General features: G+C 39.4%; 2 protein-coding genes across 4 annotated transcripts in view; both read left to right on the forward strand.

The window, feature by feature from the left end:
- Positions 1–352: 352 nt before the first annotated feature.
- Positions 353–22500, forward strand: part of LOC140933709 (fibroblast growth factor receptor 3-like) — a 40190-nt gene continuing 18042 nt past the window's right edge. For 2 of the 3 annotated variants that reach the window (XM_073383321.1, XM_073383320.1), the window contains exons 1-4: positions 394–603; positions 4891–4926; positions 6123–6410; positions 8310–8693. In XM_073383321.1, coding sequence (XP_073239422.1) covers positions 486–603; positions 4891–4926; positions 6123–6410; positions 8310–8693 — 826 coding nt within the window. In that variant the 5' untranslated portion in view covers positions 394–485. Of the gene's footprint in view, positions 604–4890; positions 4927–6122; positions 6411–8309; positions 8694–10354; positions 11310–22500 lie in introns of those variants that run through there. The other variant, XM_073383322.1, reaches the window with a different exon arrangement.
- Positions 15076–22500, forward strand: part of LOC140933711 (fibroblast growth factor receptor-like 1) — an 11313-nt gene continuing 3888 nt past the window's right edge. The window contains exon 1 of the mRNA XM_073383323.1: positions 15076–15355. Within this exon, the coding sequence (XP_073239424.1) occupies positions 15265–15355 (91 nt within the window). The 5' untranslated portion in view covers positions 15076–15264. The remainder of the gene's footprint in view (positions 15356–22500) is intronic.

Consider the following 22500-nt stretch of genomic DNA (forward strand, 5'->3'; position numbering starts at 1 on the left):
CAGGAAAACAGAATTTTCCTGAACATGATATAGACTATTCAAAAGAATCCAAAATGCCAGAATACTGAGTCATTCGAACGCCCTAATTTGATCTCCAAATCGTGCTACTAAAAATGTCGAATCTTCCGTGATCCTACCAACGTTCGGGCTTTGTTTTCTCGGTACAAATTAGGGGAATTATCCTCACTGAGCTTGCGAACTTTCAGCAGGCATATATCAAGCCCATGAAAAGTCAACCTACCAAAGAATTAAGCGTCCTTGTGATGGGATCAGGACTATGGGTAAATGTAAGGTCCTTCGCTTCGCTATAACTGAATTAGTGGTCGCTGTTTATAAATACTCTTTAAAAATGTTCCTTTATGCTATACTGTGCTTTATCACGGTATCCGCGATTATGACCTGTAAATAATATTATTCATCATCCGCTGTTATTGCAGCACAATCCATAAAATAAACGCAGTGCGTTCGTGAGAAAATCTGTGTAAATGGACATAAACCATGCAACTCCAGAAATGACGTGCTTACACCGCCACAGTTTGGATAGTACATTCATCCTTCTAGTTATTTGTGGAAGCATTGGATTATCAGCTCAACAATCTGGCGGTAGGTGAACTTTATAAGATATTAGTATACGTGTGTGAGAACCGTAAAACTGAGCGAACGGATAAAGTTTAAGTTAATTAGATTCGAGAAATGAAAGAAGATAAATATGCAAACAGCCTCGTCAATATTCTCATCTGTGTGAAATTTCACATGTGAGATACTCGGAGAAATGTTCTGTACTAAAATTTATAAAGCTGATAAAGCTTTGTATTGAGACGCCACATTGTTGTCACCTATGAAGGTTACCCATATGGCGGCCAAAAACTGACTGAAACATCTGCCAGGAAAGCGTGAATTTCATTCCAAAAAGAACCTGAGGAACTCATAAAACATTGATGTTAGAGTTCCTATGATGAAAACGCTCTTCAGATTGCAAAATCTCAAAAAAAGACAAGTCACTTTTTGAACCCACGACTCTCGACCGCCTTTTAAGATTCTTTTAAATGCTGCGTAATGAAGATCAATTGTACCCTTTCGATTACAAATTAAACTAAACTTAAACCCTTTCAAACTAGAATTTATTAAAGTATAGGACGGCGTTTATCTGCTCCGAATACTTTATGAAAGTTTTTAAAATGGGAACTTCGCTGGCTGTCCAGAATCCTGGATCACTATTATTCGTAACAGTATTCGTAATAATACTTCTGATACATAAATTTTGTATCTCGTTGAGAAATTAAGTGAAAAGGTGTTTTTTTCTTTTCATGATGTAATGCTGTATGCTCATAAAACGTGTCGACCTGGTCAAAAGAGAGAGAAAAACATAACAATCAATACTTGGAAGTGATGCGAGTATAAGATTGTTTACAGGAACTTGTCAAAATAGAAACAAGGACACTTTTCAGAAACAACTCGGTTTAAATTTTCCTTTATTGGTCAATTTTCGGCCCGTAAATTACTGTATCGTGGAGGGAAGTTTAATTCTGTGCTTCAACTGTGGCTATAAAAAATTTATTTGTACAGTAGTTTTTAAACTTTAAGTTTAACCCTTGTAACTTTGTAACGCACTTTTGTTTTCTCAGTAAAATTTTAAAATCATACTTGATTTTCAAGGCCCGTAAAATCCTACCTACGGGCCTATTTCTTGTTACTTCGGCGGAGCGCGAAGTTTAGGCTTCGCAACGCTTAGGAATGTCCCAAAGTTGCTTTTTTTGGGGACAAGATTGGGCACGCAAGGTCCGTCGGCATCGATCTGAATCAGCTATCTGACGAAGTGAGAGCCGAATTACTTCGGGATACCTCGAGATCATTTCGAGTTGACTGATTTATTATTTAATTTATTTATTCGTGGAAGAAAGAAATATTATTTTGGCTTGCCCAGGGTTTGAACTGGCTTACGTGTCACCCGTCATATCAGATGAGACTCTAAATTTAGGTGATTAGCCGATTGCGCCACTGCGAGGCAAGGTAACTTGAGACGTGAAAATAATAATAATAATAATTTATATAGCGCTATTCAGCTACTCTTTCATAGCGCTTTACAATGATCAGGTTAACGTAGAACCTAAAAGCTAAAAAATATAATAAAATACCGAGATAAATTAGTTACAAAGCCTTTTAAATATATATACATTATACAAGAAATGAAAGTTAAAAATCTAAGGTCTAAAAATACTAAGATAAAATTACAGATAATGAAAGAAATTAAAAAAAAAAAAACGTGTATTAAAAATAAAAGTTAAAAACAATAGTCTTCTTTAAAAAGGTAAGTCTTCAAATGTCTTTTAAAAATAGCGATTGATGGAGATTTACGAATGCTAAAAGGCAAGTTATTTCATTGCCTTGGCGCAGCAATGCTGAACGCCCGATCTCCATAAGTCTTTAGTTTAACCAGTGGCACAGTGAGCAGTTCTTGCCCACTGGAGCGTAAAGACTGAGAGTACTTACGATGGCTCAAGAGACTAGAAATGTAAGACGGTGCTTTGCCATTGAGTACTTCATAGACTAATAACAGGAGCTTAAAAATAATACGTGAATGTACGGGGAGCCAGTGTAGCTTAAACATTATTGGGGTAATCGAATCATACTTCCCTGTTAACGTGACAATGCGAGCTGCCGTATTCTGAACACGCTGTAGTCTACAAACTAAGTATTTTGGAACACCATATAGAAGTGAGTTACAGTAGTCAAGCTTAGAACTAATAAGAGCATGGATGAGACTCTTTGAGCAGATTCCTGGGTGAGAAATTTGCGAATCTTTGATATACTCTTGAGAGAGAGAAAAAAAAATAGCCATAAGTTATGCACGAGGTATGGGAAAGGATTCGGCACGCAAGTTTATTACTTGTCGGCTTGTTTTGGGTATTCGACGTAGTGACACCGAAATGAGTTGGAGATATTGCGAGATCACTTCTAGTTCTTTCGGCTTCAATAAATATTTGAGGAGGAGGGCAAAGTATTAGGCTGATTTAGCAACAGAACGGAAACGTCAGTTGACGACGGCGCGCACAAATCAGACAACTGGCTTGTCCAATGGCACAGAGGAAAATTGGGCACGGGAAGTCGAGTTTAGTCCTTACCGCGCGCTTTCCCGTCGTCAAATGACGTTCCCGTTCTGTTGCTAAATCAGCCTAACAAAGGATTTACGACGCTGAAGAATGCCGTTTTAAACTTGTAGTTTGCTTCCGAAGTGAGGCAGAAGTTGTTCGAGATATCTCAAAATCAGTTTTAAGAAAGTCAAGATAACACAAGTTACATGCCTTCATGGAAAACACTTTGGGGACAGAAATGAAAGTGAAAAGATCTCGATTACCGGAGATTATTGCAGCAAGAGTGATTCGAAAGAGGAAGATCGAGGAAAAGGTACGGTCGTTTGCGTTACGCGTAGACGAAGTGATTCGGAAAGCGATAGATTGTCAACAAGGAGAAGCAAAACGTAGTTATCGTAGTTTCGCAACCGTTCTGATAAGCATCATTATCAGTTTTCTTCTTTTAGCTTTGTTTGGAAGAGTAGGTGTTTTTATACTCGTTCTTGTATCGCGTGTTATTGCTTTTCATAAAGCTTATGTTGCGATGTTGTGGAGTTTGTGCATTTTCAGCAAGTTTTGTAAGGGAGTGTACTGATGTTAGTTAGGTGGCTGGGGAAGGTGTGGAGTTAACTGTAAATAAAGAAAGTGTTGTTGTAGAGGAAACTGAGATCTCGTCTTGCGCAATTTATGACAGAAATTATAATCGAAACGCGGTCATGCACTTAGCAGACTTCCGGTGAAGAGGTTAAGACGTGTCTTACTCAAAGGAGAAAAGTAAGGGTATTTGTACGGAAGGGTATAAGGAAAAATATCATTTCTTACTATTCCCCCGCATTCACAATTAATTCCACACCACGACGCCGAAGTGCACGCTTCCATAGCGTCTTGTTTCAAAAGCGTTTATTGCTACTTTATTAGACGTTTTTGAGGTCCGACTACTGTAAATTAAGGAACATCCATTTCCCACCGCGATTTATGGGGCGTGTACGTCGCGCTTGGGTTATAAGATACAGTAACTAAGAACTTCAGAATCGACTGATAAAATGTCTCTTAACGTATATGACAAACAAAAACCACATCGGAGTCTGATATAGCCTGCCACGCAGACAAAATTTAACCCTTCTTAGTAACGCCTGTGAGGCAGCGCTGAGATCGTTATTCTGAGCCCCCAACGGATTCAGTAACGTACCGGAAGTGCGTCTTCGAATTTCCCTCCAGCTCGCCTGCGAAAACTGCCGTTTCTCCTCGCTCCTCGCCGTTGGGGACGTTTCGCGAGGAGGAACGTCTGCGACTCAGTGACAGAAATTCCATACTGGTGATGTAAAATCTGTCCGGAATCTTGTGATAAGCGCTGATTGAATTGTGGGATATATTCTTCTTTAGAAGAAGCATTTGGGTTTTACTGGAGCTCGTTCGCAGATGAACACAACGCATTACCAAGACGTAAAGTCCTTAAAATTGAACAAATTTGAATTTGGAACCCCATGACTACCGGATTTATTATGTAATCATTGATTTACGCCATCAGTATGGAAGTTCTGTCGCTGAGTAGCAGACGCTCCTCCTCGTGAAACGTACCTACCGACGAGGAGCGAGGAGAAACGCCTGTTTTCGCAGACTACCCTTTAGCTCGATTAGCAACTGAACACTGGCTTTTTAACAGGCCAATCATGGTAGGTACTCAAATCCTGGAACACAGCTGGGACCCAGAACAAGGATTTCTGGGCTCTTACGCAGCCTTAAGACTTAACGAGAAGTTTCGTTTCGTCTGTTGCACAGGTTAAGACTAATAATGAAAGATTTCTTTTCTTTGTGACAGATCCAACTGTCCAGTCACGTACTAACATCACAGGAGGTATGATAATCTTTTTCAACCCTACTAGTGGCACGTAGTTTGGTACTATCCTGTTCCTGCTGCCATGGACGATATGAGGTTTCATATTTCAACATAGACCTCTTTCAATTAATGTATTCTTTTATATTAATGATAATTAGCCTTCCTGACCTCGTTTGAAACTAAGGATTGTTTTGCATTTTGCACATGCTAACGAGGTCAAAAAGGCTAGTTATCATACATATAAAAGATTTAATCAAGACCGCCATTATGAAAAGGGTCTGTACAGTTGGTTTTATCAAGAAATTGTGCTTTTTACCGACTTCGCTACTAACCCAGCGCAACGTTTGGTTACTAAAAAAACCCAGACTTTTAATCATTCCAACAAAGTTGATCCTCTCCTCTCTTCCAGTATAACATTCAATTTACCAGAACGCAATTCAAGAGTTTCAGAGGGGGTTACCAATTGTTTATTAAAATTAGCTAAGAAGCTTTTTCAGTCTAACATCCTCAAATTTACAAAATGCACCACGAGACAAGTTTGTAAAGTGAAAAAAGCATTTTCCATGTTTTATGTTAATTTGTGCAGTGGCACTCAACCTTGTCTTAATGCGAGTTGTCAGCCAGTGAGCGTTCGTCATGTCCTCTTCTCTGTAGGATTGAAAATGTTCCTTCACTTTCTCACCAACCGTTACCTGCCTTTTCAGTGAAACCATTCATTTTATTATTTGAATGGTTTGAATGGTTCAATTTACTAGAACGCAATTCAAGAGTTTCAGAGGGGGTTACCAATTGTTTATTAAAATTAGCTAAGAAGCTTTTTCAGTCTAACATCCTCAAATTTACAAAATTCACCACGAGACAAGTTTGTAAAGTGAAAAAAGCATTTTCTATGTTTTATGTTAGTTTGTGCAGTGGCACTCAACCTTGTCTTAATGCGAGTTGTCAGCCAGTGAGCGTTCGTCATGTCCTCTTCTCTGTAGGATTGAAAATGTTCCTTCACTTTCTCACCAACCGTTACCTGCCTTTTCAGTGAAACCATTCATTTTATTATTTGAATGGTAATAGCAAATGATTATGTTCCCAGATTTAATCGAAAGAGTGACAAACTATTTCGCTACGGCTTGTTCTAGGACTAAAAGAGATAATATATTCTTTGTTGCAGAATTGAAAAATTTCCCCCACTAGTTCACTAACAATATTATCTGCCTTTTCAGAAAAACCAAAATTCGTATTTCCGGATTTAATAAGGAAGACCAAAAAAGAATTACGTGCAGGAGATAAGTTTGAATTAACGTGTGAGGCTATTGGTAAGCCTACACCGATTGTCACGTGGTACAAAGACGGCAAGATATACGAAAGGTTTCATGACGGTCAGAAACCGGGTCCTCACGACTACCAACTAGAATTCAATGGGTTGGACATTGCGGACAGCGGATCATACATGTGTAATGTGTCTAACGAGTTAGGGTTTTTGACTTTGACTTACAATCTTACAGTCCAAGGTTAGTGTTTTGTGTGTGCTATACTTATAACCTTTCTCATTATCGTCAGTTGGCTGTTATACAGGCGGCTTCAAGGGTTTTCCAGCATTCAACTTCGTTTTGGACAGCTCCTAGGCTGGTACTTATATGCAAGTTAATAGAGACTTTAAGATCCAGCGACTCAACTGCAACAAGAACGTGAGAAAAAAAAGGTTTAATAAGCAAAACAACTGATAACTTTGCACTTGCATGACAGTTTTTTCCACATTTCTTTGCCGTTTTTGCACGACTACGACGTGACAATGCCTAATTTCGCGTTTTATGGAGAACGTAAACAAGAAACGAAGAAATTTTATTTCTCTTTCTGAACTTAGATATAGTCCCTTGGAATTCAACTTCAGGAGGGTTCGCCTACATTTGACAAAGTAAGCGGCAAGGAATAATCAAGATAAGACTGAAAGAACGCAAAAATTCACTTTTTAAGCGACGTTCTCGTTGCCTTCGGTCTATAAGTCTCTTAAGGTCTATAGATCTTTGCATTTGTTGTTGGAGTGACCTCCTCTCCCCTTTCGACCGTCTTTTCCCTTGAGTTGGTTTTTTTACCTATATGTATACAGTATTTGCCCCTTCAGGACGGCTGATATCAACGGGCGTCCTGGCCCCAGATGTTCAAAAGGCGAAATGGCTATCCACTGTATAAAAATCTAACTAGTGGATAACGCAATTGGTTTCCATAATCCTTATCCGCTGGATAGTGATTTATCCGCCCGGTGGATAGCGCTATTCACTGTTTGAACAACCGTGGCCTGAAAAACCGAAGTTAAATGCACAAAAATATGAAAACGTAGATATTTGAAAAATGAACTATGCAGCAAAATTACAAAATAACAGTCCTCAGCATAATAAAAGGTCTTTATTATATAGATACTGATGAAATACCAGGATTTTTCCTTTTACTGAAAAATCATATCTTCATAGCGCGCAGTGAAGATACTTTTTTTATCTTTCAAGTGTGAGGATATTGGTATCGCCATGGTTACTAACATGATAAGCCAATTACAAGAGAGCTTCCCGCTCAAAAAAAATATATCTAAGTATTATTGTCTTTATTTCTCCTTTATAACTTTATATCCGAGTTTCATAACATTTTTGTGGCCGGCATTTTGCGATAGGTGACCACTTTAATTGCACCATTTTGCTGTTTCGAAAATGAATATAAAATAAAGATGTGTTTTATGTAGGAATTTCATCAGTATCTATAAAATAAACAGAACATTACATGGCCGGTTAGGTATATATGTTGGCTGTTTCGCCATTATCCCCATAAAGGATAATCCTACCAAATGTCAGTTGCTACAAGTGACTATTTTCATGAGAGGTTTCTCCTCCTCTAGGTCGGTGTTTGTGTGTTTTTGTGTTTCAAGGTTAATTGCTCGTGATCGTAATCATGATTGACGGCAGAGGAAAACGCAATTGTGAGTTCGCATGTTTGTGAAAAGCGCAGTAATACAGTTCCCTGTTTTGTACGTTGCTATAGCTGATACGATAGCGGTGCTCTGCAACGGGATCTCGTTCTTGTAACGCCTTAGCACACTAGCTTGCCTTTCCACCTCACCTTTCCCTTCATCTACGTTATAACTGGTTATTCGCCAACCAACCCGCGCATCCTCAAAGTCGTCGATGTTGTGTGGCCTCCTCAACTCGTAACCTAGTTGTAACTTTCGTCTTCAAAAGATTTCAGACTCTTTTGTTGTCTTAAATTGGAAATAAAAATACTGCTGGGTAAGAGTTTTGTCTTCTGTGGGCATTTACCTCTTAGTCAAGGAGAAGGTTACTTATCTCTGTTCTTACTGGTGACTAATTGCTACCTTACTTCCTTTTACCTTGACTTTCTACTTTTTCATTTTTTTCTCCTTTCAGACTTAATTCGCAGCCAGCCCAACATATTGATAATATGGGAACAGAAGTCTCCCATCTATGTCGGTCAAAACGTGGAGATCTTCTGCACAATAGTGACCAAGGACCCAAACACGAAGTACCACTGGTATCACAGCGACACGAACACCATCCCGAATGACGAGAACTTGGGCGTTTTAATTGATCCACGACTGTACGAACAACCAGCGTATAACGGGGGAGATGAGAAGTTGGCGCATGTGAAATTTACTCTGACGTTGCAAAATGTGACGATCGATCAGTCCGGACTTTATGGGTGTCAAGCCGAAAACCGTATCGGCTATGAGTCACGTCAGACCAACCTTACAGTCACACACAGATCTATTATTATACCACCAGTATTTGCAGGTATGAAATATCTCGTACTTACAGGTATAAAGTAAATCTTTTTATTGTATAAACACCAATGAAATACCATGTGAGCTTTCGCGCGAAAACTTGATATCTTCACATGTGAAAATATCACCTTTGCTATGGCTACATAATGAATCACGCCTTTGAAACCAAATAACTATTAAAGTGAAATGGTCTGGTATTTTATTGGATGGCCGCTTGGAGATACGAAATTTCTCTTCTCGTGTTGAAAAAATATTTCACTCGTTCGCAGCGCTCACTCGTGAAATATTTTTCAACACTCGAAGAGAAAATTCGTATCTCCGTGCGGCCATGTAATATCCTCTATTGGTAATTCCTAAGTGGTAGAATGGGAGCATTTGTAAGATATTTACATTTTGTTTGTACACTATCATAAGATCTACGAAGATGATAATGATAATGATGAAGGAGCTCGTGGTTGATGATGATCATCACGAGTAACCTTTCACTTAGAAGATGGGAGGGGAGGGAAAGAATTATTACAATTTAAAACAACAACAACAACAAAAACAGAAAGAAACTTATCTAGAAATTTAGTCGATCCTGTCTCGCTCCTATGAATAAAGGGCTTCTTTATTTGGAAGATTATCTACAATGATTACCCACTTTGATTTTTTTTTTTTTTTGCACTACTGTATGTGAGTGAGAGAGTCAGATCGTAGAGTCTGTTATTGTCATCTTCTTACTTAGTCAACTGAAATTAAATTGATTACAAGAAAAGGTTACTGTTACATACAATATCAATCTGGCGTTTCTTAGAAGGGCTAAGAGTTTTGGGGGACCTAAATTAGAAGGAAGGCCAACATATTTGGGCCCTCGTTTTAGACTTTTTGTCGCCCCCACCTCCCTCCCAGAAATGAATGACCATTCCTACAAATGAATTCCGGCATAGGTTTTCTGAGTTACGCACATTTAGTATTCATAAAAATCTTCCGTGTTTACTACCCAGATACCTTAGCAGGAACACTTACAGAATGGCCAGTAAGTCACTCAGTCATGTTAAAGTGTGACGCATATATCGGAGGCAGCACCTCTTAAATACACCTGGCTTAAAGACGGGAAGATTTTAAGAGCGAGAATATTGGACCCATACCTGAACACTTCAATTTGGCATTTACATTGGGAGCTACCGTTGAGTGGCGAACATCCCATTTACTGAAATAACGCAACAAAGTCCGGAGGGTGACCCCTTTTGAAAATGGGTGAAAAATGAAAATTGAAATTTAACTCCCTAGTGTGACGAATTTTGGCGTGGTTCAAGCTTTTTTTAACCTATAAAACTATGAATTGCGAGACAGAATAAGTCGATTTAGGTCTTCCCCTTAAACAAAAGACCTACCTAGGAATCATTACCTGTAAATTTATGGCCTATGACTGTGGTCTAAATTTGATTAGATTTTTTGCGGCTGTAAATATAAGTCTATTAGCTCGGCGCGACCGAGAACAAATCCAGCAAATGGCCAGAGCGGGACTCGAACCCGGGACCACCGGATTGCGATTTTCTTATAAAAATAAAAAAACAACACCGAACAAACCAAAATAGGAAAAAAAATGCGGAGTTTTTGCAAGTTGCAGCCCTTGCCCCTTTTAGCTACTTTTTCTAACCCATGTGCTGTGTTTGTTTTATCCATTAGATATTCCTCTTGACTCAAAAGACACTGCTAGAAAATCAGGCGATCCCGTAATTTTGGACAAGGTCTCCTGGATCTTGCTTGGCGTTTCAATAGCCGTGTTTGTAGCCATGGTAACAGCATTTGCTTGGTTATGCAGGAAAATGTGGAAGCTGAAAATGAGTTCTAGAGCCAATGCGAGGGGTTCCCGCCATGACATCGCGTCTCTTCGAGCAAGATATGACATGCAGAATGAGTACGTGGTGGTGCCAAACTTCAACTAAACTTTAAGGACGCTCGTTTTAAAATCCCCGGCTATTTTGTATGGAAGTGAAAAACTTACGATCATGTACAGTATGCAACTCCTTCAATTTACAATCGGGAATCGAAGCTCCTTCATAGACTAATATTACCAACTTTAGACCATTTTTAGACGCTTGACTTATAAACTTGCAGAAATATTAAACTCAGTAAAACAGATCCATTGTTTTAGCCTGCAGTGATGCTGGAGGGTCGCAATGCCTCACCGGAGGAAAAAGGACACCAGACTCCTCCCAGCACCTCTCGTTGTTATTTTTTCCTTATTCCCACTAGATCATTCTCCACCTTCTCCAGACCCGACTGTTCAAAGATGAATTGCCTCATGATGGGCTTGATTTCTGCCGCCACTCTCTCGTGGCCAGATCTGGGAAGGGTGGGCTCATTTCTAGCAGCAGTCGGCAGTCGATTTTAGAAAATTGCCATTTTACTCATGTAGCCAGCTTGCCATGCAAATTTATTGGGACAAACAAACATAAACATAAGTAAAAGGTACAACTCCCGCAGGATCGGTTTGGAACACCAACATGGCCGCCGTTAGGTTTTGGGATATCAATATGACGGACGTGACGTCATGTGAAAACGCTCTTAAAACGTGGCACTTTTTGTCTTTGATTTCTCCTCTGACGATTGTAATACCCCGGAGCAATTGGAAACAATGGTTATGCAATTTTATTTGTTTATTTTTTTTTTGGAGGGGGGGGGGGGGGGGTGCGGGGGGGCGTGGAGGGAATAAACAAGGTGCATTATGGTCTATGTGAGAATGGTGAATACTGAAAGGACACTCTACAATTTCGTTTCTAGGGTTTACTCCTCGTATCCCGGAACGAAAGAGATGAGTGTAGGATTCAGTGTTCAATTGGTAACCAGGACGCTAAATACCTAAATTAAAATTACATAGAAAACAAGGTATAATAACCGGTAAATTTATAGCGGTAGAGGCTTGTTTCTGACTGATACTGCTTTATTTTAAAGAAGTTTCCATGAAACTACCACGCAACCAAAGATTGCAAGTATAGTTTTCCCTACACAAACACTACTTTAAGTTTTACCCTTTTTTATTTTCTTGAGTCTTCTCTCTTCCCTATATAATCGGAAAATAGGTTACTAAAGGCCAAGTTTTGGAAGTCCTTCTATTTTTCTAAAAGTAACCATCTTCACTGAACAATAAAAATACCGCATTCGCTGATGTTTCTGTATTGCATGCTGTCCGGGTATAAAATTCAGGGTTATGTGCTGTCGCTTTCATAAAGTAGGAGTTCTCTTTGTAATTTTTTGTCATCCTGTCTAATCAACCTGTAGCGTAAAAGGTATTTTCTCAATTTGCCTCTTTCACATGGTGACAAAATTGTCTTGGGGCTTTCAGAGTGAAGATATTATCAATTCAATTCATCATGAACCGAATCATTATGTTACTTTTTCAGGGTGACTGTGTTCGAGGCTGCACTTTCTTCTACTTTTTGATCCTATTTACTATCGAAGAAAGTTTTTCTTCCGCTTTTTGGAACGAATTTCATTTATGGTCAAAGATTTCTTATGGCTGTATTTCGAATGAAGGCTGAACATTTCAGCTTTAAGATGAAGGTTTTGGCGAGTTGAAAGCTTGCGAAACAGTCGCAGAAGACGCCGTTCTGTTCAGGTCAATAAACATTTCATGGCTAATATTTACGCTGTTTACTGCGCAGTAAAATTAGTGCTTCACAGAAAAGGGTAGGTAATATGTGATATTTTCAAAGAAACGGGTTTATATTTAAAGTGAAGATACTTAAGGAAGTCAGGTTCTCAGAAAGTTTATTAATTCTTCTTGAAATTAGATTTGTTTGGAATAACGGAAGCCAGAAAGATTCACCAAGTATTGATGTCATGTGCCCAGTATCCGGACAGTTTTTTCTTTGCTGTACAGAATCGATGAATTAGCTGTGTACATTATCCGGATAAGATTTATTTCATATCTATAACTATAATTAAAGGTTAGGATATGTGATATAGTCGTAAAATGTAATTCTACTCAATCCCGTCAGGAAATTTTCTTCACTTATTCAGAGGCGACTTGATTTCGTGTGCACGGCTTGTTTCGCGTGACTGCATTTTCTACATATAACGATCTATAACCAAAAGCGTCGTAGTTGAACCTGGAATTCTCATACTTTCCCCAGTTGTGACTGCTAGAATGGGGTTGCAACGGTCTGAAAAATGTCACAAAGGGATTGACAGATATGAAAGAAGAAGGAATTAGTGCTAGAAAAGCAGGCTTATTGTGGGGACTGACCATGAAGAAATCAACAATGAGTGACCTTTGACCGTCGGAATGAGGTCCCTTCCCCAAGCTTTTTTTTTTAAGAAAATGAAGAAAAAAAGGTCGTTTGCAGATCGGCTAATTGAGCTTGCAAACCGCGGCTTCGGCATGTCCACGGATGCCTTCCTTAAATCAGTGAAAAAGTTCCTAGACAAGGAAGTAAGAACTATACCATTTAACAGCCGCTCACGTTCCCCACCATACCACAGTCATTAGTTATCTTTTATTTCACGATGCTAGGTTATATTTTGGAGTCGATTGCCAGACTACTTTGAAAGTGCAAGAGAAGCTTATCAGTCGCTTGCCTGTCGAAATTTCTGTACAATTACGTTGTTATTGTTGTGTCCGGATACTGGGTAAATAGGAGCTCTGCAAAAATATTTATTTCGCGATGAAAACAAAGGCAAAAAAGTCAAACTGTCTTTCGTCATATTAAGGACTAAATAAATTTTCTCTGGGCCAAATTTCAGATTTCTTGCAACTAAAAAAGAAAAGTTATTGTAATGTTAAACTGAAGTATCCGGATACTGGGCAACACACTGTACATACTTTACTGTTTCCTCCCCAAAGGGGCTTTTCAGGAACAATCATTATTTAGAATCATTACATCAACTCTAGTCGTACTAACAAATCACCGGTATCCCTTTTTAGGCACCGAGAGCGAGTGAGGGGTGCTGTGTAAAGTTAAATACCTCAGCCCATCCTAGGAAAAGATCTGGTATAGCTTTGAGTAGGATAGGAACTGGATGTGGACTTTAAAAGCGCTTACAACTTACAATGACGTACGTTCACGTTGACGTTGACGTTGACGCAAACTTTCTGTTCGCTCTACTTTCATCCAGAGTCAAGAGTATAAGTTGTCGTCTGAATGTCAGCAAGCTACCGTAAAATTCTGAAAATAAGCCCCGGGGCTTATACTTTTCAACGGCCCTTTTTGAGGGGCTTGTTTTTGGGGGGGCGTATATTCGGAGGGGCTTATCTAACCAGGGAAATTTGCGTTTCAAAATCGATAGCGCTAGCCTTAGAGGTGGAAGTAAATTTACCGTTTTTGCTTTGTTTTACTTTGTATTTGAGGGCAATTTTCCAAGAAGAGCCCCCGGGGAACTTATATTGGGAGGGGCGATTTAACGGAGGGTTTTTTGCGTTACTGTTTTGGGGGGCTTATATTTGGAGGGGCTTATACATGGAGGGGCTTATTTTCGGAATATTACGGTATTTAGTTTTCAATCCGCCTTCTGCTGTGTTTGTTTCATCCATTAGATAACCCTTTTGAGCCAAAAGGCAATGGTAGTGAATCAGACGATCCCGTGATTATGGACCAGGTCTCCTGGATCTTGCTCGGCGTTTCAATAGCCGTGTTTGTTGCCATGGTAACAACACCTGTTTGGTTATACATGAAAATGAGGAAGCTGAAAAAGAGATCTAGAGCCAATGCAAGGACCAGCTCCTCCCATGACATCGGGTCTCTTCGACCAAGATATCACGTGCTGACTGAATGCATGTGACCAACTTACGATCATGTACAGTAGGTAGCTCCTTCAACTTATAATCGGGGAGCTCCGGCCCTGAATAGACTCATCTAATATTACCAACTTTTGTTATTTAACTGAGTTAAGCGGAAAAACCCTTAGGAATTGTAATTCGAATTTCATGGGCAAACATTTGGGTTTGGGCTTTTTCGGATAAATTCTTCAATTCTTTTCTGACCACGTTTTTTATCTTAGAATTGTGACATTAATTTCAGTTCAATTTCGCAGGCTGAAAATTTGACAAAGTTTTAAAATGTCCTTTGTCAAATGTTATTTTGTAAGATCAAGATGATGGAAATTGAAGAGGTTTTGAAGATGAATCCTGAAGACAGGCTTTAAAACTCAGACGGAAATATCGAGAAATAGCTACTTGACAGTTAATTTGTTGAAGGGATCACGAAATCAACGCATCAGTGACGCATGTTATGGATCAGAATCCAGTACTTCAGTCTGGCTGTCCTCCTCGACCCACTAGCATGGAAACTCGGCCCAGCGCGCGTTAATCAGGAAGATGGAACACAAGACCAACTGAGAGCATTTCCTTTTAAAGAACGGGGTATTTATTTTAGCATGCGTACGTGCTGCTCTTCGGCCATTTCCGCTTCATTATTATCACTGGTCGCGCCACTGCGCTTTACACGGTATCCGGGGTTATGACCTGTAAAATTTTTTATCATTCGCTGTTATTGCAACATTCCATAAACACAGTGCGTTCGTGAGAAAAGCTTTTGTCGACTTTGTTGGATGGACGCCTGTAAATCTGTGTAAATGGACATAAACTAACTCCAGAAATGACTTGCTTACACCGCTACAGTTTGGATAGTACATTCATCCTTCTAGTTATTTGTGGAAGCATTGGATTATCAGCTCAACAATCTGGCGGTGGGTGAACTTTTATATAAGACTGATATACAAGGATGTGAGAACGATCAAACTGATCGCAAGGATAAAGTTTAATTTAGAATCTAAGAAATGAAATTCTCACCTGTGTGAAATGTCGTAAATGAGATACTCTGAGAAATGTTCCGTACTCAAATTTAAAGCTCATAGAGCTTTGTATTGAGATGCCATATTGGTGTCACCGGCCCCGTGTGAAAAACCTCCATGGAATTCCATGGAGGATTAGGACATCAATTTCCATGGAATTCCATGGAAATTTCTCCATAGATTTCCATGGAGGATTAGGACATTTCCCATGGAATTCCATTGAAAACATTAGCACAACAATTTCCATGGAAATTCCTGCATCGATATTTTCCATGGAATTCCATGGAAAAGTTCCATGCAATTCCATAGAAACTACTCCATCGATTATTCCATGGATCTCCAGGGAGTTTCATGGAATTCACAGGAATTACACATTTAAAATATCCAGTGAATCAAATGGAATACATAACAGATTTTGGTCCACTGCAATTTATTTGATCAATAAAAGGACCGCATAAACCTCTTTTTAAAGATATCAATCAAAAGTTAACATGCTTTTGGTGGAAAATTTGACATACTGTAGCTAAAACAAATTAATGTTTACTTGTGACTATACACATTGCAGTTTAGAACGCAGCAATCATATTGAAGTAGCTTAAATGAAAAATTTAGATTTAATATAAAGCAAGGAATCTTGGCCTGGTGTTTAAGAAAAGTAACAGGCGAACAGATGCATAATTGAGAGAAAAAAAATAAGCTAATACTTGAATGCATAAACCGTCAGTATGTAAGACTTAAACATCGCTTTATTTAATGCCACGAAAAAGCGAAGTGCTACTTATTTCCTCGATCAGAACCATGGTATTTAGTTATAGCAAAGTCCTACCTAATCCTTGGAAAAAACGGCGTCAGCCACAATTATAATTTATCAGTCTCTTGTACAGTTTTTACGTAGCAGGCATGAAAATTCTAAATATGATATTTCTTCTTATACATCGGAGCAGTCCATCGAAGTACAGTCTTCGATTTCTAATTCTGCCAGAATTAGTAACTATTTCGAAGGATTCCAAAGGCAATTTGCAGGAAAGACCACATTCATATCTGTATAAACAAAAAAAGATGAAAACTACATATTAAAACCGATAAACAGCACCCGAAAAGTCACCCTTCTAAATCTAGCAGAGACAATCGAGCGGACGAATTCAGTTAAGCAACCAAACACGAGTTGTCAACATATTAAGCTTACCTTCCTCTTTTAATGTGCGATCCAGCTGAGTCATTGTTCAATCGAAGTTGATTTGAAACAAGCCAAATGTAAGCAACCTAACAAGTGATATTTTGCGCTGAAAATAACATCTTTTTCGGATGCATTCATTGTACAGACAATCCGTTTACACAACTCTGTCGTACTGCACAGAAGTCCGCCTAAAGATTCGAACCAAGAAAACTGATCTTCTACGCATTTCTATTGGTTCAAGAGCCCCACGTGATCGCGTAAGTCACTAAGCGGGGAGGCCTGGACGCCAGTTCACGCACCAAACATGGCGTCAAATCACGGCACGATCGTGGAGATGTCTGTCTTTAAAGGCTTTAAATTGTGGTCCCTTTCAGAGTTAATTGAACTATTCCGACACTGTCGAAGAGTAAAGCAGTGAGAGAAAAATATTGCATTGTTCGTCCAGGTGAGGGAACCTTTGAAAAAAGGCAGCAGGCCTATTCATAGTCTGATACACAGCCGTTGTTAGTGTCGTCACGCAACGCTTCTCCCCGCTAAAAACGGCTGTGTAGCAGACTAGCCTATCCATGGATGCGGCAAAAAAACTCTAATATTGCTTGTGTAGGTTCGCCGAAATACTCCATGCAAAGCAATCTCATCAATCAGGTTGGACTCGAGTAATAGGGAAAATCTTAGTTCTCAACCAAAAACACTTCGATACCGAGAAGAGTAATATGTGCCTAGTGGGATCATTTTCTACTGGCTATTTAAGTACGGGACCCGTACATCGTCTTGTATTTGCTATTCATACGGGATTCCGACTAAACTGATTAGGGCTATTAAAGCCCTGACTCGAAACGGTTAGCTTCCAATTAGGGTTACGGTTGTTTTTATATGAGTAAAATCAAACTCACCTAGTAGAGAGTTACTTAACTCAGTGGTAGAGTGGTTAGGTTAGGAACTGTGGATTCTACGCCCCTGGATCGGTTCTCAATCTTGCCACATCGAATTTTTCTTCTTTTCAAAATTTGCCACTGAAATTTTTTCCTTAAAAATGGAACAGTGGTTGAAGAGACTTACACTTTCATGGAAATTTGTTGATCAGAAATTTCAAGAGACTTGAAAATTTCATATAAATTTCAAGTAGAGACTTCATCACGTATGTCATAGCAAATACAAGTCGGTGTACGGGTCCTGTATGAATAGCAGCACTGTGTCAATGTAATGAAGCAACTGCATGTTGTTAATAACAGTGATCTTCTCATATTTTAAATGCAACACTGCTTTTAAAAGATAAATGGCAGACAGCCCTACTAAAAAACAATTTTCTATATTTATTTTTTTTAACAGGATCATTTTTTTATTAAGCACTCAAAACATTCCTCTTTATAGTTAGCAATAAAATTTCTTACACTGGGACTTTCAGCGTCGCCTGTCGGTGAACAATACTTTTGCATTGTCTGTGTAATTTAAACTAAATGCACTATTTTGCTTTTAGAAAACTTCCAAATGTTTCCTATTTTTCTATTCAATAAAAAGTGCAGACTTGAACATGTGGTTAACGAGTTGATGAGTTGCTTGATTTCTGAATTTCTATGGATTTTCTCATACAAACTGCATGGTATTCTATCGAACTCCATGGACACGCTATGGCATTCCATGAAACTGCATCGGTACTTCAGGGAACCCCATGGCATTCCATGGAACTCTACAATATTCACTGGAATTCCATGGACCTCCAAGGAAACTCCATGGAATTTCATGGCATTCCATGGAACTCCATCACTACTTCATGGAACTCCGTGGAACTCCATGGCATTCCATGGAACTCCATGGATACTCCATGGAACTCCATGGCATTCCATGGAACTCCATGGATACTCCATGGAACTCTATGGCATTCCATGGAACTCCATGGATACTCCATGGATACTCCATGGAAGTTCCGTGGAATTCCATGGATTTCCATGGTTTTACATGGAATTCCATGGATTTCCATAGATTTCCATGGATTTCCATGGATTTCCATGGAATTCCATGGAATTCCATGGAGGTATTTCACACGGGGCCCTAAGGCGGGATTATAGCGGCCAGAAACTGACGGAAACATGATTGTGTTTTGTCAGGAAAGCGTGAATTTCATTACAAGAGGAACCTGAACAACTCATAAACATTGATGTTGGAGTTCTTCTGATAATGAGGCTCTTCAGATAGCAAAATCTCAAAAGACAAGTCATTTTTTTTAATCCACGACTCTCGACCGCCTTTTAAGACTCTTTTAAATGATGCGTAATGAAGATCAAGTGCACACTTTCGATTGCAAATTAAACTAAACTTGCTCCCTTTAAAATAAAATGCATTTAAGTATAGCACGGTGTTTATCTGCTCCGAATACGTTGTGAAAGTTTTTAAAATGGGAAGGTCGCTGGCTGTCCAGAAACCTGGATCACTATTATTCGTAACAGTATTCGTAATTATACTTCTCATAAATTACATTAATTTGTATCACGTTGACGAATTAACTGAAAGGGTGTTTTTTTTTTTCATGATGTAATGCTGCATGCTCATAAAACGTGTCGACCTGGTCAAAAGAGAGAGAAAAACATAACAATTAATACTTAGAAGAGATGCGAGCATAAGATTATTAACAGAAACTCGTCAAAATAGAAATAAGGACACTTTTCAGAAACAACTCTATTTAAATTTTCTTTTATTGGCCAATTTTCGGCGCGTAAATTACTGTATGGACGGACGTTTAATTCTGTGCTACAATTGTGGCCATAAAAAAGTTAAATGCACAGTAGTTTTTGAAAACTTAAATTTTACCCCTGTGACTTTGTAACGCGCTTTTGTTTTCTCAGTAAAATTTTAAAAGTATACTTTGTTTGCAAAGCCTGTAAAATCTTACCGACGAGCCCATTTTTCTGTTTCCAAAGCGTTTATTGCTACTTTATTAGACGTTTTTGAGGTCCGACTACTGTAAATTAGGGAACCTCCATTTTCCACTGCGATTTATGAGGCGTGTCGGTCGGGCTTGGGTTATAAGATACAGTAACTAAGAACCTCAGAATCGACTGATAAAATGTCTTCTAGCGTATGACAAACAAAACCACACTGGAATCTGATATAGCCTGCCTTATTTACATTTCATTTACATATATTGAGTCGGTAAAATCGTCAAGATATCACACCAACCGAAATAAAAACAAAGAAATAAATAAACAAATAAAATCGGTTAATGAATAAAATACAGATATATCAATATATAAAATAATGATATGAAAGTTAAAGAAAGAAAACTGTATAAACTATATATAACTACTATTTAAGAAAAGCTGATAACCTATACTTAAAAGTTTCTAAGGAGGTTGATGAAACAATGGTCTCTGGGAGGTAGTTCCAGTCCGCTATAGTTTTTGGAAAAAAACGAAAATTTAAAAACGTCTTTATTTGCATATGGCACGCGAAATTTAAATTGATGGCTTCCCCTCGACCGACTCTCGGAGTGTTGAATTAAATATTTTCGGCTATCTATATCAGTAAGACCATGAGTTAGTTTATACATACCGTATTTATTCGATTAACCACCCTGGACGCTCATTAAAGTTTTGGACCTTGAGAGTGGGCGCTTATTCGAGGCTGGGCGCTCATTTAATTTTCACCGTTTTCAGCAAGTGAAGTATCTTTACTTTGCAACAAAACAATAAATGCTAATAACAAAACGCGAAAAAGTAACAAAGCAAGGTTTCTGTAAAATACTCTGAAGAAAACTCCGTCCTCGGGGAAGTCTCTTATTAGAATTTATTCACTCGAGTGGGTGGGGGTGGGGTGAGCGCCTATTTGATTTTGATTGGGAAGAGGAGGGAGTGGGCGCTTATGAACTTTTTCTGCCTTTAGGATGGGCGCTTATTTGAGGTGGGCGCTAATTCGAGGTTGGGCGCTTATTCGCATAAATACGGTAAGTGTTAACCTAGATAGCCATCTTCTCGTTTCCAGCGTGGCCCACCCTAAGTCTTTAATCATGTCCGTAACACTCGCATATCTATAATAATTCTGTGAGCAGAACCGTGCTGCTTTACGTTGAACCCTTTCTAGAGCACTGATATCTTTCTTTAAAGACGGGTCCCAAGCCGCACTTGCATATTCCAGCTTCGGTCCTCCTCGGGATGTATATGCAATTTCTTCTACATTCTTTGGACAATTCCAAAGGTTGCGTTGTATTAGACGTAATCTAACCCTTCTTAGTAACGCCTGTGAAGCAGCGCCGAGATCGTTATTCTGGGCCCCCAAAGGACTCAATGACGTACCAGAAGTGCGTCTTCGAATTCCCCTTCAGGTCGCCTGCGAAAACAGCCGTTTCTCCTCCCACCTCGCCGCTGGGGACATTTTCTGGGAGAAGGAACGTCTGTGACTCAGCAACAGAAATTCCATACTGATGATGTAAGATCTATCCGTAATCCGGTCATATTAAGCGCTGATTGAATCTATAACAAAACAGTCCATATTTGTGGGTTATATTCTTCTCTACAAGAAGCATTTGAGTTCTGCTGGAGCTCGTTCGCAGAGGAACACAACGCATTACCAAAATCGACCAGGAGAAACGTAAAGTCCATAAAATTGAACAAATTTGCCTTTGGAACCCCATGACGTCATCAGTATGGAATTTCTGCCACTGAGTCACAGACGTTCCTCCTCGCGAAACGTCTCCAGCGGCGAGGAGCGAGGAGAAACGGCTGTTCAGGCTGTTTTCGCAGGCTACCCTTCAGCTCGATTAGCAACTGAACACTGGCTTTTTAACAGGCCAATCATGGCGCGTGCTCAAATCCTGGTACACAGCTGGGGCCCAGAACAAGGATTTCAGCGCTCTCACGCAGCCTTACTTAACGAGAAGTTTCGTTTCGTCTGTGGCGCATACTAAATTCGGGATTGAAAGTATGCGCGCGAGTTAGAATGTCCGAAATAACCCTCGGGATTACGGGATTGAAGACACCTGTTGGGACTGCGCCCTGATCATACATATAAAAGATTTTAAGGAATTACTAACACAAAGAAACCAATATAAAGCGAAAAATTTACCAGCCATCCCGATTTATGACAAAAATGCTATCAGGAATTTTTTTCCAGGTTTCAGCTGTACGCACGGGCGTATCTGCGTAAATGGACGCTTCGCTCCTGCAGCTAACCGTTGTGGTGCGATGTTCGATGTCTAAACGGTTTGTTCTTTTATGTGAAGTATTTATGAAATAATTCTTTTTTTTTTTTTCCTTTTTGTTCTTTACCGTTGCCGTTCAAACTGTACCAGATATCTTTTCATGTTGACAGGAAAAGCTGTCCTATATACTGTTGACATAGCCTCAACGACTCCCAGCAATGTTGGGACTTGTTGCGTCCGTCAAACGAACGCAACATTGTTGGCCAACAACTCCCAATATTGTTAGGTGTTACATGTTCCGTCCTTTTGCACACCTTGTTGCATGTTGTTGAGCAAAGTTTGAAACCGGTCAAAATTTAGCTTCGTGCATACGGATGCAACAACTCCCATCAATGTTGGGAGTTGTTACATGTTCCGTCCTTTTGCACACCTTGTTGCATGTTGTTGAGCAAAGTTTGAAACCGGTCAAAATTTAGCTTCGTGCAAACGGATGCAACAACTCCCATCAATGTTGGGAGTTGTTGGCCAACAATGATTCGTCCGTTTGCATGGGGCTTTAGACATAAAACAATCCAGACTAAAGCCCCGTGAAAACGGACGCAACATTTTTGGCCAGCAACTCCCAGCATTGATGGGACTTGTTACGTCGTTTGCTCATGGGTTAACCACACATGAGAACTTCTTCAATGAAGACTTTCACTGTTTTGCGACTCGCGTTTGTCACTCAAATCT

The sequence above is a fragment of the Porites lutea genome, chromosome 4 (genome assembly GCF_958299795.1).
Source record: "Porites lutea chromosome 4, jaPorLute2.1, whole genome shotgun sequence".
Taxonomy (NCBI): Eukaryota; Metazoa; Cnidaria; class Anthozoa; order Scleractinia; family Poritidae; genus Porites; species Porites lutea.